The sequence below is a fragment of the Bos taurus genome, chromosome 12, assembly GCF_002263795.3.
Source record: "Bos taurus isolate L1 Dominette 01449 registration number 42190680 breed Hereford chromosome 12, ARS-UCD2.0, whole genome shotgun sequence".
Lineage (NCBI taxonomy): Eukaryota > Metazoa > Chordata > Mammalia > Artiodactyla > Bovidae > Bos > Bos taurus.
The window spans coordinates 75,540,532-75,555,616 of NC_037339.1; the positions used below are offsets into that span (position 1 = coordinate 75,540,532).

Sequence of the window (15,085 nt, forward strand, 5' to 3'; positions counted from 1 at the left end):
GAATGCGATTCAGCCAGGCAGAACTCCACATCCCGCATCCACAGAGGACAGGCAGTCAGGAAAGGAGATCGGCTGTGTTGTTCTGAGTTAATGTTCACTGTTACACACGCGTGTACACACACACACACACAATGCTGTTACACACACGTGTACACACACATACACACGCACAGTCTCTGCAGGTTCCTGTCCACACGACTGTTACAGGGCAAGGGGCTCAGAGTGAATATGTAATAACACAAGGAGAGCTATCTAACTCACTCGTGTTAAGTGAAGCAATTACCAACAAAAACTTGTTAAATGACAACAACCAGTGCTTTCCAATAACACTGTTGTGGGAGGGGGAGGATGACTAATTTTTCTTTCTCTAAAGGCAAAAGGAAAAAGCAGCAAGGTAATTCCATCTCCACCAGCAGAGCCAAACGGGAACGCGTTTCTGGCTAGAACTCTGTGTCCTGAGGATGGGCAGGCCCCACGTTAAGGAGGTGAGTCAGAAACGCCATTAAAATCGTCACAAGGAAAACTGCAGGGAAACGGGCGTGATATTCACGATCCATTTCTAGATGGAAAACAATACACCAAGTGCACCTACGTGTGACCGCCTTCATTAGAGAGACACGCGTACAAAGACGACGACTGGAAGACAGCTATATTCAAGAGGTGGGTTTACAGATGCTCCTGCTTTAAAAGCAGTTTAATGGCCAATGGACTGAAGGTGTTCCTCCATTTCTGGACTTAACATGAGGAAGTTAGACACTCTCCTCCTCAAACCCCCACTTCATGATGTGCAAAGTGGCCAGAAGTCCTCAAGGCAACCCCACCACCACCCTGCCCAGCACCTCCCACCCCATCCCCACCCCTTCTGAACTGGATCATCGCTGCTCTGATGCAAAAAGATGAACCAAGAGAGAATCGTTTTCACGGAATTTCAAAAACCGCATCACTTAATGGCTTCAACTAACATATAAAGAAATAACTGATGCAACAGGCTAGGTATAAAATATAAAATATCTCAGAATGTTGAGAATTTTGCCACATTAAATAGGCTTGTGGGAGAAAGAGAAGCTGGGATGAGTTGAGAGAAGAGCATTGAAACATATACATTCCCATGTGTAAAAGAGGTAACCAGTGTGGAGTTTGATGTATGACGCAGGGCACCTAAAGCCAGTCCTCTGTGACAACTTGGGAGGGATGGAGTGGGGAGGGAGGGGGTAGGGGTTTTCAGGATGGAGGGGACACATGTATAACTACAGCCAATTCATACTGACGTATGGCAAAAACCATCACAATATTGTAATTATCCTCCAATTAAAATAAGTAATTTTTTTTACAGGCTTAAAAGTATTTTATCAACTTAATAACTTTTCACTCCCATTAATTTTCAGGATGTTGAGGGTTTTATTTTATTCCTTTTGGAAATATAAAAGAAGTAAAAAATGAAAACTCGTTTTATAGGCATGCACACACATATCAGTATGTATTTATTTGGGGAGGAGAGCTGAGAAGGCCTCCTCTCATGAAACCGTTTGCTTCACATAAGCAGTAACTGATCCACAAGATCAGGAAATGTGTAGATTCCTGGGAAAACTGTTTTTCCACTAAAAACTATTCTAAACTATGTGATCACTTTAGAAGATGGCTCTGTTTCACGGTATGGTGAAACAGAATTTCAGCCCGCAATAGCCAGGCTTGGTGCTGGGGTCGCTGAAGGCCCCAGGCCCACTGGGGAGGGTGACCTGAGATCCCCACCACTCAGACCCAAGCATGTCCCACCCACAGCACAGAAAAATACAGGCAGCCTGGGTCAGCAGGCCAGAAAATCCAAGCAGTTTCACTCCATGTAAGCACTTCATTTTTTCTTGAAGAAGACACTGGGAGGAAGACATCCTGAATGACACAAAAGGGGTTTTCTTGTTTTGGCTTTAAAAAAAAAAAAAAAAAAAGAAACCCTTCAGATCCTTTATTAACAAAGGAAAGAGAAGAGCCCCCAGACCTCACAACCGCCTTTCTGGATACAGTTCATCCCCTAAATCTGCTTCATATGCCATTCACCCTCATACTGGAAAATGCCCAATGAACCGCAAAGAAATTACAACACAGTTCAAAAAGAAAAAGTCCCCTACCCCTTCCCCACCACCAAAAACCACCCTCAAATAAGCAAGTCTAGCTAATCACAGGACACGCTAATAAAGGGCCGCTAATGGGGGGCTCAGACGGTAAGGAATCTTCCTGCCAAAGCAGGAGACTCAGGTTTCGATCCCTGGGTCAGAAAAATCCCCAGGAGAAGGAAATGGCAACCCACACCAGTATTCTTGCCTGAGAAATCCCATGGACCCAGGAGCCTGGCGGGCTGTAGTCCAAGGAGTCGCAAAGAGTGGGACATGACTGAGCAACTAAACAACACAGAAATCGACTGTTTTTTAATTAAAAAATCAAATCAACCAATTCTACACAAAAGCACAAAACCTCTGACCTCCAAACATGGAAAAGAGTACTGGTCTGGAATAGTATTCTCAGTTCAGAGACATGCAGATCTTTAGTTAAGTGTTAAGCAGAACAACTGTGAGAGAAGAGCGTCAACTTTGCCCAGGGGCGCCCACTCGTTTCCTAGCTGCCCCCCACCCTCCACCAGGCACAGCAGCAGGCCCCCTTCCTGGGCCGAGCACCAGCTAGGAGGCGGACACCGGGGACCTTCACGGCAGGTCTCTCCTCACAACCCAATCAAGGGGGGAGAAAAGGCGACAGAATATAAACACTAATGGCTTGCCAGGGGTTCCCAGGCACAGGACCCTGGGGTGACCCTGAGGGGTGGGCAGGGAGTGTCCCCTGCAGGGTGAGGGGGTCCTGGGTGCTCAGCTGGAGTTTATATCTGGTCAGGAAGCCACCAAAGGGTTTTAAGCAGGGGGTGACTTGATGGAAACAGTTGAGAGAGACGACTCTGACAACGCTGAAGAAGAGCTTCGGGCTCAGGACCTTTGTTCAGGCTCAGGGTTTCCCAAAAGAACCACGAAGGCTAGTCTGAGATGCATTTTTTAAAACACAAGGTTCCAAAGTCAGACAGACATGGAGCACATGTCTTCCTCTGCCCCTTAGCCAGTGTGTAATACACACTAAAACGGTTAAGTTCAGTCAGTTCAGTCACTTAGCCGTGTCCGACTCTTTGTGACCCCATGGACTGCAGCACGCCAGGCCTCCCTGTCCATCGCCAACTCCTAGAGCTTACTCAAACTCATATCCATCGAGTCAGTGATGCCATCCAACCATCTCATCCTCTGTTGTCCCCTTCTCCTCCTGCCTTCCATCTTTCCCAATATCAGGGTCTTTTCCAGTGAGTCAGTTCTTCACATCAGGTATTGGAGCTTCAGCATCAGTCCTTCCAATGAATATTCAGGACTGATCTCCTTTAGGACGGACTGGTTGGATCTCCTTGCAGTCCAAGGGACTCTCAAGAGTCTTCTCCAACACTACAGTTCAAACGCATCAATTCTTTGGCGCTCAGCTGTCTTACGGTTCAACTCTCACATCCATACACGACTACTGGAAAAACCACAGCTTTGACTAGATGGACCTTTGTTGCTAGAGTCCAGCAATTCTTTCCACTGAAAAGCCTATTCAACTTTCAAAGTCAGACCCGTGCTTCCAAAGTCGGTTTCTGAAATACACGCCCCAACTCGCCAGCACTGACTACCCACTGAGCCGCTCTGCAAATGGACACTACAGTGTGCGTCCGTGATGAGGGTTCTTAACTGCGGTGCAGTGGTTCTCAAACTGGCCCTGGCACACCTGGCATCTTGTTAGAAACACACACTCCACCCCAGACTGTCTACATTTTACCAAGCCCTCCAGGCAATGGATGAGGGTAAACGCTGAAATCTGAAAAACCACTGTTACAGGCTGCTTTTTCCAGTTACTACTTCAGCACGTTTCAAAACAACCAGGGCAACACCCTGAGAGGCAAGAAACAGAGGCCGGAGGCTGCTCTCCCGCCCAGAGGGTGGCCTAAGGGCTCAGCAGAGAGAACTGAGAGAAAGAGAATGGAAACCAGTCACCTCCCCCAATACCCACCCTCCGAACTCCAGGAAGTCAATTAAAAATAGCCCTGGAACATGAACAAAATCTTCTTCAAAAGTAAAAAAAAATCATGGAAATAAAAGTGCCCTCAAATACCAGCAGGTACCAGCCCTGGACTGGGTGGTCTCAGAGAAGCTGGAGGAGCAACCAGGTCCTTAGGCAAACAGCAGCCACGTGGACGGCGGGGCAGGATCAGAAATGCTGGGTAGGAGGCACTCTGGTGGAGTGAGGGCTAAAAATCAGGGCTCTGCTCCCAGGCACGGAGCCTCAGTCCAGTCTCCTTTAGCCTCAGTTTTCACATCTGTAAAACTGGTCCAATAGCCCTTCTTGCAGCGGAAGCCCTGAGGATAGGCCAAGGGCATGAGCTGCCCCCGCCTGGGGCCCTTGGGAGGAGAGCAAGAGAACAAAGTTCCCTTCCTACAAGGACCCCACAGTCTCCTTGACAGGCATCAACGTGGGAACGCCCAAAGACCATCTTTCCCTGCTTATCTCTCCAGGTTCCCCAGCGAAGCAGAAGGAAAAAGCCACCCGCCTCCCAGTAGCAACTGCTGAGGAAGAAAGCAGTTCTTCGTACTCACCCCTCTTTTTCTTTTCAAATTACCTCTCAAGAAACATCTGGTGCCGCGATACGGCACTGCACACACGGGAGGTAGTGCACACAGGGCTTCCTACCGCAGGCTCTCGGTTCAGCAGGAGTTCAGGTGCCAGTTTGACAACTGTGAGTCAACCGCACTGAACTGGATTTTCACAGCGATGCTGAGAAAACTGTGCTGAAAACAGCTGCTGGCCAACGCCCGGCCCCCAAGTTCTAGATTCCTTTCCATTTCCACTCATTTATCACCGTGTGCTTCTACCCCCAAAAGGTACTTTGTTTTCAGTAAGAGGTGCAGCCTTGGAGCCAAGTGCCCACTAATGCAAGCGTCTGAGGAGCAGCACGGAGCCAGGAACGGGGTCACAGGGATGCTCGCTCTTCATTCGTCCCGGACACACGCCCAGGGGCAACCGGGTTGCATGGCACCTGACCCACCCTGGCGGTGCCACCCCCGTCCTTCCAGGACACCCACACTCACTCCCAGACCACAGCTGCACGCCCCAAACAGCAGTCAACTTAAGCAAAAGTTTCTCTGACAAGACACTGCGGGCTGCCCTGAAAACGGTTCTGGGTCCACAGGACCCTGAGACCAGAAAGTGAGAGACAGAGGGAAAAGGGGTATTCAAGTCGGGGGAGGTGGGGGTCACAGACAGACTCACAGAAAAACAAGGGTGTGTGTACACCGCCTCTTTCTGACGGAGAGAAACCAGAAGGCAAGATCCCACGAGGAAGAGGACAGCGGCTCAGAAGGCCCTCCGTGCACCATGCACTGGGCAGTCCTGACCTTGGAATTCACCTTCTAGTTTATTCATCTGTTTAATATTAATATAAACAGTGGAGACACTGTCACGATTCTAGAGGAAATAATTTCCAACCCGTAACTAAATACACTGCCAAAATATCAACAGAGGAGAAAGGCAAAAAGAAGAAATTTGCAGATATCCAAGACCTTAAAAAAAAACACTATCTCGCATGCACCCTGTTCACAAGAAGGCCACCACAAGGTATGCTTCACCAACTCAGTGGTGGAAGCCATGATGGCAGGAGACAGAGAACACGAGCCAACCCAAGACAGCAATTCGAGGAATCCGGGCGATGAAGGTAGAGACGACCCAGGATGCCGGTGGTCCGGGCCAAGAGGCTCATGGGAAGGAGTCTCCAAAGAAGTGAAACGTGACAGACAGCCTGTGTGCTCCACCTGGACTCCCCGAGAGAAGGTTTCAACCACTGATCTGGGGCTGGGGTTGAGTGAGTTACAAGTGCTGCTAAGGACTAAACGTTTATGAGTACCCCCTACCCCATCATATAGTTCAGTATTCTTGCCTGGAGAATCCCATGGACAGAGGAGCCCGGCGGGCTACAGTCCATGGGGTCGCAAAGGGTTGCACATGACTGAGCAACTAACACACATACCCCATCATATGGTGAAACCCAACCCTCCACCAGTGTGATGGACATGACTACGTCACGAAAGTGGAGCCCTGCGGATTGGCAACGGTGCCCTTGGAAGGACAGCCCCCGAGTACCCCCACCCCCTGGGCTCTCAGAAGACACCTAATCTGCCAGAGCCTTGACCTTGGGCTTTCCAGCCTCCAAAAATGTGACAAGTGTTTGTTTAAGCCACTAAGGGTTTTTAATGCTATTTTGTAACAGCAGCTCAGACTAAAACAATTACATTTCCAAAAAAAGAACTTCCAAACAAGACTTGAAAAAGTAATCCTGGTTTAGTAATGACCAGCTGGGCTTAGCGATTCTGGAGTCCCGTTAATGTACACACACGCATCGGACCCAAGTTACCCTGTAACTGCACTGGGCATGGGGAGGGGAGGGACAAGCCAGGGAAGGAGGCAAGGACTCAAGAACTAAATCCTCAACGCGTCGGGGTCCAAAGTCTACAGACAGGGGAAAACCCTATTTGCAAATGCTCTTTGTGAACAAAGAAGTAACAGCAACTGCCAGCCAAGAGCAAAGGGGCTGCCTTCAGGGAGGAGAAAACGGAAGCAAAGGGCAAGGAACTGCCTCTGTTCCAACAAACCCTTTATCATATACATAACTTTTTAAATAAAAACTAAAAAAAAAAAAAATCCTAAATAATTATCATAAGACAAAGTGTCTGGACCTATGGGGTCCTTTCAAATCTTAGGGCCAGAAAAGTCTTTTGAAAAACAGGAAGGGACTAAGCGGGAAGATAAACACAGGCAGACTATCTGGTAAGCATGAATATAAAACTCAGAAAGTTCCCACAATGTATTCAGATACCAACAGGGCGCTGAACACACAGCCTCTTCTACTGACTGAGGTCCTCCTGAAAATACGCAAGTCTGTAAGTGGAATGCTGTCCCCAGTGGGGTGTACACAAAACACCTTTAACCCACAACTGGGATGTTTTACAATTTGTCTCAAGCGAGGCACATCTTATTTCTCTCCTCTCAACCTTGGTGCTGGTCTAGTGGCAGAAAGCAAAGGGGAACTAAAGAGCCTTTTGATGAGGGTGAGTGAGGAGAGTGAAAATGTTGGCTTAGAACTCAACGTTCAAAAAACTAAGATCATGGCATCCGGTCCCATCACTTCATGACAAATAGGGAAGAAGTGGAAGCAGTGACAGATTTTGGGCTCCAAAATCACTGTGGACAACAGTCATAAAATTAAAAGATGCTTGCTCCTTGGAAGAAAAGCTATGACAAATCTAGACAGCATATTAAAAAGCAGAGACATCACTTTGCCAACAAAGATCCACGTAGTCAAAGCTATGGTTTTTCCAGTTGTCATGTACAGATATGAGAGCTGGACCATGAAGACTGATCGCCAAAGAACTGATGCTCTCAAACTGAGGTGCTGGAGAAGACTCTTTAGAGTCCCCTGGCCTGCAAGATCAAACCAGTTGATCCTTAAGGAAATCAACCCCGAATACTCACTGGAAGGACTAATGCTGAAGCTCCAATACTTTGGCCACCTGATGCAAAGAACCGACTTACTGGAAAAGACCCTGATGCTGGGAAAGACTGAAGGCAGGAGAAGTGGGCGACAGAGGATGAGATGGTTGGATGGCATCACCGACTCAATGGACATGAGTTCAAGCAAACTACACAAGGTGAAGGACAGGGAAGCTTGGCATGCGGCAGTCCATGGGATCGCAAAGAGTCGGACCCGACTGAGCGACTAAACAAACAAAACCTTGGAAACCAGGGAGCCCTTTAGGATTAGGAAACTCCATATCACCCAGGAGCCAGGTGCTGTAACAGCCCTGTTTTTGTCCTCCTCAAAGCATTTGGCACTGAGAGTTTGAAAGGCATTACACTGCAAATAAGTTCTGGGAGGGGAAGGGCCGGCCGGATGACAGGGCCTGACTCTGAGCAGCAATGGAGGGATAACAGAGTCAACTTTTTATTTCCTGCACTCCAGCCCGCCCCAAGATTCCATTACTGATAACAATGCTGAGCCCAGCCCAAGCACCAAAAAAGCCCCAGCTGGGCTGGTTGGGTGTGGTCCATTTCCTGCAGGTATGGAGTTGCCTAGCCGGCAACTCTGAACCACTGGGAGAAATTACCCAAAAAGAGAGCAAAGCGACCTGTTTCACAAGAAAACCTCAGACTCCTGGACCCACCTCAGTGTTGACTGTAAAACACACAGCAATTGCCAACAGGTTCATTTCCTGAGAAACTTGAACCCAAGTCCTAGAAAAATACTGTTCAACTGAAAAGCTGTGTCAATCTGCATCAAATAAGTAAGCCCCATTGTGCACACCAGAACAGTGACTCAAAGATGGCCACAAAAATTACAGAAAGGAACAAGAAAGGGCGATGGAGGCTGCCATGGACACGTAACCACCCTCCTCCAGGACCCTGTGCTATGTTATTGGCCCAGAAAAATCTAATCAGACCAATTTCTACTTGAAGGTCGACTGGTTCCATGCGAGATACTATCAAGAACGTTCCCTGATACAGGATTAGAACCAAAACGTCCTGGACTCCTCCAAGCTGTTTTCTTTTTTCTAACCTTCTGACAACCCTCTCCCTCAAGAGCTGACTACGCAAAACAAATTCTTAACTTTCTTAAATTTTGCTGATAGAGAAAAGGAAACATGAAGTCTTGAAATGAATATTAAAAAAACTTAAAAACACGCTACTAACAATAACAGCAAAGTGTCTTTATTTTCCTTGTAACGTCGCATTGGGAAAAGGTCAGAACAAATGCAAGGGGCATGAAAGAGTAATAAAGACTATAAAACAAAGGTTAAGAGTTCCCTGGTGCTACAGTGGATAAGAACCTGCCTGCCAATGCAGGGGACACAGGTTCGATCCCTGGTCCGGGAAGATGCCGCATACCACGGAGCAACGAGGCCCGAAGCTCACCACTGAAGAGCTGCCACCAACTTCTGAGCAGGCACCAGCGCGCCCAGCATTCTTCCACCTTCTCCCACCACACGCAGGAAGCAGGCTTCTGACAGCACTCCGCCCCAGGCAGCAGGGAATGCAGGGCCTCACCCCAGGTGCCACCCCTCCAGCTCCAGCTCCGGGTTCCAGCGAGGCCCCTCGAGCTCACTTGCCCAACCCGGAGCCCTGCTGTGTGCGGCCCCCCACCCTTCTGAACCTTCCTCCGCAGAGCACCCTGATCGGCCCTCGCTAGGCTGCAGACTTCCTGAGGACAGGCCAGAAGGAGGCTTCACCTGCCGGGGCTGCTGGAGAAACACGCCGCGTGTATGCGGGCTCCCCATCCAGCCCAATGCCAGATCGCACTCCACAGATCGGCCTTCCCTTCCAGTGCCTCAGGGCCCCCCACCTCACAAACACACCAAGTCCACACACTCACACCGACCTCTGCCCAGGGTGCAGGGTGTCAAGAGGCTGAACGCGGGGAGGCCTCTTCCACAGAAACAGGAAAGAACTGTGGAGATGGGCCACCCAGAAGGAAGAGTCAGAGAGCGCTGAAGGCACAATCAAGTGCAGCCATCCTCTGTTTGTCTCCAGATCGCCAGCGTGCACGGGTGTCCCCAGGGGGAGCGAGAGCGCGGGTGAACGCGGGTGAAGTGTCCCAACTCACTGCCTATGGCCATTCAACTCTCGCTCCCCTCGCAAAAGGCATTCTCAGCGAAGGGTTCTCCAAGCAGCAAGAGAAATGGGAGGATGATGGTGACAAGTAGAGACTCTTCTTTTCCAGCTTTTCCTGTCAACGGTCTGTACTTTCAAATATGAGACTATCTTATATGTAGTTGCATGTTAAGTCGCTCCAATCAAGGCTCTTTGTGACCCTATGGACTGCAGAAAACCAGGGTCCCCTGTGGATGGGATTCTCCAGGCAAGAATACTGGAGTGGGTGGCCATGCCCTCCTCCAGGGGATCTCCTGGGATCCCAGGGATCGAACCTACGTCTCTTTACGGCTCCTGCATTGACCGTGGGATCTCTACCACTAGCGCTGCCTGGGATGTATGACATCCTCAACACAGGCTAGAGCTGACTGGGCCCAACACACGTGTTACACGTCAACAGAGCAGACTTCAGTGGGAGGACGAGACGATCGGATGGCATCAGTGACTCAATGGAAGTGAGCCTGAGCAAATTCCAGGATAGTGAAGGACACGGAAGCCTGGCATGCTGCAATCCATGGGTCACAAAGAGTCGGACACGACTTAGCGACTGAACGACAATACTCCAGTCAGCTGTGAAATCAATTTAGTTTTGCAACGGCTCCTTTCTTCTCTTTAATAAAACGCATCGCACAGCAGCACACAAGGAGTGAGGATTAGGACTGTCTTCTGAAACTTTTAGTTTCAGGTCTTGAAGTAAAATGTATTTCTTACATGGGTCACAGTTCAAAAGAGGTTTAAAGTGACTCATAAAATTCCATTATAGAAATTTATAAACCAAGATTTAATTCTAACTTACAACTTCTGCAACTAAAAGCTGATCAGTGCTGCCGTCTCCAGCTGATGCTTGCTCCTCTTTTAATCTGAATTAAATTGAGAAGCAACAAATGTTCAATGAAGGACAGGGAGTTATTAAATCTACCACTCAACCTAATTTCTTTATGTCTATTTGTAGTTACTACATTCAGCTCGTGATTTCCATTTTTCCCCAGTGCTAATGAAACTGGGATGTGGGAGGTTAAAAAAAAAAAAGGAAAACTGTCCCCCACCCCCAACTCTTATGAAACAGTTATTAAAATGGATAACTCATTCAGACATACAGCCATCAACCCCTCATGGAGTACCTGGCACAACAGCGTTCAATAACAGTTGCTGATGGAACAAACAAAATATCAATCTCATATTTTAATTCCTTCTGCAAATCCAAGTAGGGATGAAACAAATGTTACTTTCTGCTAAAGTAATAAGAAGACAGTAATTCAGCAAGGCCAGTAGGAGTATGAGTTCAAAAGTAGGAAAGACCTGGTCTCTAGTCACAAATTGCCACATAATGCACCTTCTCACCTTGGGTCAGTTCAATTAGTTTCTGCTGGTTTCCACCTCTAGAAAATAACATAAATTACACCTGCGCCTCAGATGGTACCAGTAAGAATCAAGAGGCATAAAAATGATTTGCAAGACAATGAAGAAGGATGTTTTAACTGCAATTATTCTTTTAATTCAGGTTGTTTTTTTTTTTTAAGGATCTTTGCCTAGGCTGCCTGAATCCACTCTGTTGTCTTTCTTGAAATTTTTAAGCCATCTCCACATAAATCCTGGTCAGGAGATGAAAGAGGAAAAAAGGGAGGGAGATCGGATTAACAGGGCAAGGGCACAGGTGGGTTAGTACTTTCCTCCCGTTTTATCCTGGAAAGCAGTCCGAGGCAGGTGTGCCTTTAATTTAATCCTCAATAACAACTCTGAGGAAGGCCTCCCTGGGCAGCAGCAGCTGCTGATTCAAAGCAGAAAATAAAATGTGTGCGTTGTTTTTCTTTTGGAGTGGAAGGGAGAAGGAAAGACTATTCCTTCCCAAATGGCACATCAGAAACAATCATCATACATTGTATGGAGGCACTTCAAACACAGGGATGACTGTCCAAAGCCACCTGGCGCCCCTAAAACTGCAACAGCTGAAAACCTAGTTGTTTCAACCAAATAAAAATTTACCAGCCTTTATACTGACAAAGCAAAATAAAAACAGCTCCCTGGTAACCTTATGGAGGAAATATGGTTGGGGAGGCAAACTTTTCTTTTTTGAAGAAATGTATCTTCCTCATCCAAGACTAAGAATTCTGGCCCACACTCCTGAAGCAAAAAATTAAAAGGTGAGGACAAAAAAAAAAGTGTTGAGACTAGATAACCACCTGGTGACCATCTGATACTGACTTGAGGGCATCAGCCAGAGAGGCTTTAAGTACCTTTTTAAATAGATTCGCTTTCCACAAAGGCTGACTACACCTCAGTGGTAGTACTGAGCAGGCCATGTGTACTAGATTACAACCTGATTAACAGCATAAGAGTATATCTCAAGAAAGAACTGAGCAAATGTGGTTTTTGGTTGTTTTTTTGGTTTTTTTCAAATCATTACAAGAGGTCCTTCTTGCTCTACTGGTCAGAAATACATTTTTACCCAGTTCACCCTGCTTTCCTGTCTCTAAATTCAAACCAAACCAAAGCAGGAATTTTAGGAAATACCAAGAAACCACATCTGATTTCTACCTAGCGGTCAGCAGTAGCTTAGGTTTTTAAATGCGTGTTGTTTAAAAGCTCTTTACAGGAGGTTCAAGGATAGTTTTCTTTTTAAGCACAGTAAAGTTATCAATGTTAACTGTTACTCCACTTAAAAAAAAAAAAAAAAAAGCTAAAATCCAGGTAACTTTGTGCTCCTATTTTTCTAGATATCAAACCTGAACAATGAAGTCGAGTTTTCTACTTCGGATTTAGAGAGAGAAAAGCTCTCTCTCTAATGAGGGGGGCAGATTCCTGGCTCCCATGTGGTCCAAATACTTCTCAGCCCTCAAGAGGGAGGGGAAGAAAAAAAAAAAAAAACAAAACAAAAAACACACAAAAACGAAACAGCACGTTGAACACTGAAATACAAATAATCCACTCGGATACTTGTGCTTGTTTACTTAAAGTTCGTACGTTCCCTCGCCCGGCTAACCTGGGGGGAACAAAACTTTTGAGAGATACCGTAACCCTTCCGTGAGATTTTTAATCCCAAACATTTGCCACCATTTACCCGTTTACACACATTACAAACTAGCCGAGGAAGGTGGTTTTATTTTTCAAAGGGCTAAACATAATCCCCGAAGGCGGAAAACTTTCGTTGATACATCTAGGTAAATGTGAAATTCAATGTCTCTCCCCGCCCCCACGCCAGAAAAAAATAATAATAATATTAAGTCCCTGGGAGGCCAACAGGCCACAGAGTAGCCACGGAGAGGGTTAGTGGGAAGGGACTCTCAGTGGCCGGATCCAATCGAGTCTCCAAGTCCAGCCCAGAGTCCCGGGACCCACGCTGTCCGAGTGCATGCTGTCCGATCGATTCCTCCCTTCCAGAACGGGCTTCCAGGCTTCGCACCTTCCCGTCCGTCTGCACCGGGAGGAAGCGCTCGGACAAACGCGCTGAAAGCGGAGCTGGCGCTTACCCCTTCCTCTCCCCGCCCTGTCTCCTCCGCCCGCCGGGACGAGCCCGGGCGCGCCCGGGGGCCCCCCTCTCCGGGGTAGCGGGGGTGGGGAGGGACCAGGGCCTCCACCGCCGCCCACCCCTAGCCCGCACCCGGGCCCCGAGAGCGAGCCGGGCCTCCAAGGGCATTTCTCCACATCACTTCTTCCCAGGGGATGGCCCGGCGCGGGGCCTGCTCCTCGGGAGGGGGACGCGAGGAGGGCGACGCGGCCAGCAGCGCACATTCCGCCCCCCCCGGACCACCGCGACTCCCGACCCGCGAGGGCCGCCTCCGGGCCGCGGCCCCCCAGGTCCCTGCACGGCCCCCACCCCACCCCCGAGACCGGGGCCGCGGGGCCGGGCAGGGCGCCCCGGAGGCGGCGAGCGCGGCGCGGGAGGCCGGCACGACCCCGGAAGGGGCAGCGTTCGGAGGAACTGGGGGTGGGGGGAGCGGCCGTGTTTACACCGCCAAGTTCCCCGCTTCCGCCCCGGCCCGCGCATCCCTCCCGCCCCTCGGCGGCCGGGTTCCTGCCTGTACCTGCATGCCGGGCAGGCCCGACTGCACCGGGGAGTGAGCCATGGCGGTCAGGACGGCCACTTCCTGGGACGGGACGGCCGGGCCGCGGCGATCCGCGCGGGCGACGAGGCCCGCGGGCCGCGCGCAGCCCTCCTCGGGCGGCCGGGGGCGGGGGATGGGGGGCCGGCCGGCCGGAGCCCGAGGCCACCCTAGCCCCCCGTGGGTTCTGGGCCGGGCGGCGGGCTCAGGGGCGGACGGCGGGCCTCGTCTCCATGCACCGCGCCGGGGAGGGGCTGCGAGGAGCGCGGGGCCTCCCCGCGAGCGGCCGCCGCTGCTGCTGCTGCTACCGCCGCTGCTGCTGGGCTGGAACCGGGCGGCCTGGGCCCGCGCGCTGGCGCCTGGAGCCGGAGTGGGGCGCGCACCGCCGGCCGAGCCCGCGAGCGCCGAGCGCGCCCCGCCCCGGCCCGGCCCCCGCGCCCGCCCCCGCGGCCCGGCCGGGGACCCCGCCCCGCGCTTCCGGGAGGGGGAGGAGGCTCGCGGCCGCCCGGCGCCCTAGGCCGCAGCCGCCCTCGCCGCCGGCCGGGCCGGGTGGAGGTCTGCGCGGCTCCCGCGGGCTGTGCCCCCAGTTCCCCGCGGGCCGGGCCAGGTGGAGGGGGACGCGCGGGCGGGTGCAGGACCGGGGGCCTCAGTTAGAGGGGGGCAGGGGTCCTCCCCGGTGGTGAGATGGGGGGGCGTGGGGATCTTCACAGTCAGGGATGGGCCATGAGCCCACCCCGCCCTGCAAGCCCGGGCCGGTCGGACGCCCCGGGGGATCTGGGCTTGCCCTCCAAGGAAGCCCACCCCTCTCGGCCTGGCGACGGGCCCCAGGCCACCTCCCCGAGGGCAGAGCCTGGGGGCCCGGCGGGGTGTCGGCCAGCAGCCGGTTCAAAACTACCGGGGCGGAGCTTCTTCGGTGTCCGGGTGAAGTTTCCAAACCAACCCGAGGAGGAAGACCTCCGGGAGGGGAGAGGCCGAAAGCGTTTCGTTTCCAGTGCTTTGGCTGCTTGAAAGCACTTGGAATACTAGCAGCTGTGAACTTAGCCAAAAAAAAGTGAGGGGGCTGAACCCCATCGTCTCTGGGCCCCGGACCAAGGCGTGGGGGCGGGGGACGTCCACCCACCAGAAGGGAGAAGCGGGCAGGGAGGGCCAAGGAGGAAGGGAAGACAATGGAAGGAAACGATGTCTAGACTTTCCCCTGGCTCTCTCCCGCTCTTTCTGCTGCCTCCACCTTCTAGTCACCTCTTCTCCGACTCCAGAGGAAAGAAACAAGAAGGAATGAGTCACTGCTGCCTCCA

At 50.9% G+C, this 15,085-nt stretch overlaps 1 protein-coding gene across 1 annotated transcript in view; it reads right to left on the reverse strand.

The window, feature by feature from the left end:
- The window catches only part of STK24 (serine/threonine kinase 24), a 93,286-nt gene extending 79,163 nt beyond the window's left edge, over positions 1-14,123 (reverse strand). The window contains 1 exon segment of the mRNA NM_001099950.1: positions 13,773-14,123. Coding sequence (NP_001093420.1) covers positions 13,773-13,814 — 42 coding nt within the window. The 5' untranslated portion in view covers positions 13,815-14,123.
- Positions 14,124-15,085: the final 962 nt, after the last annotated feature.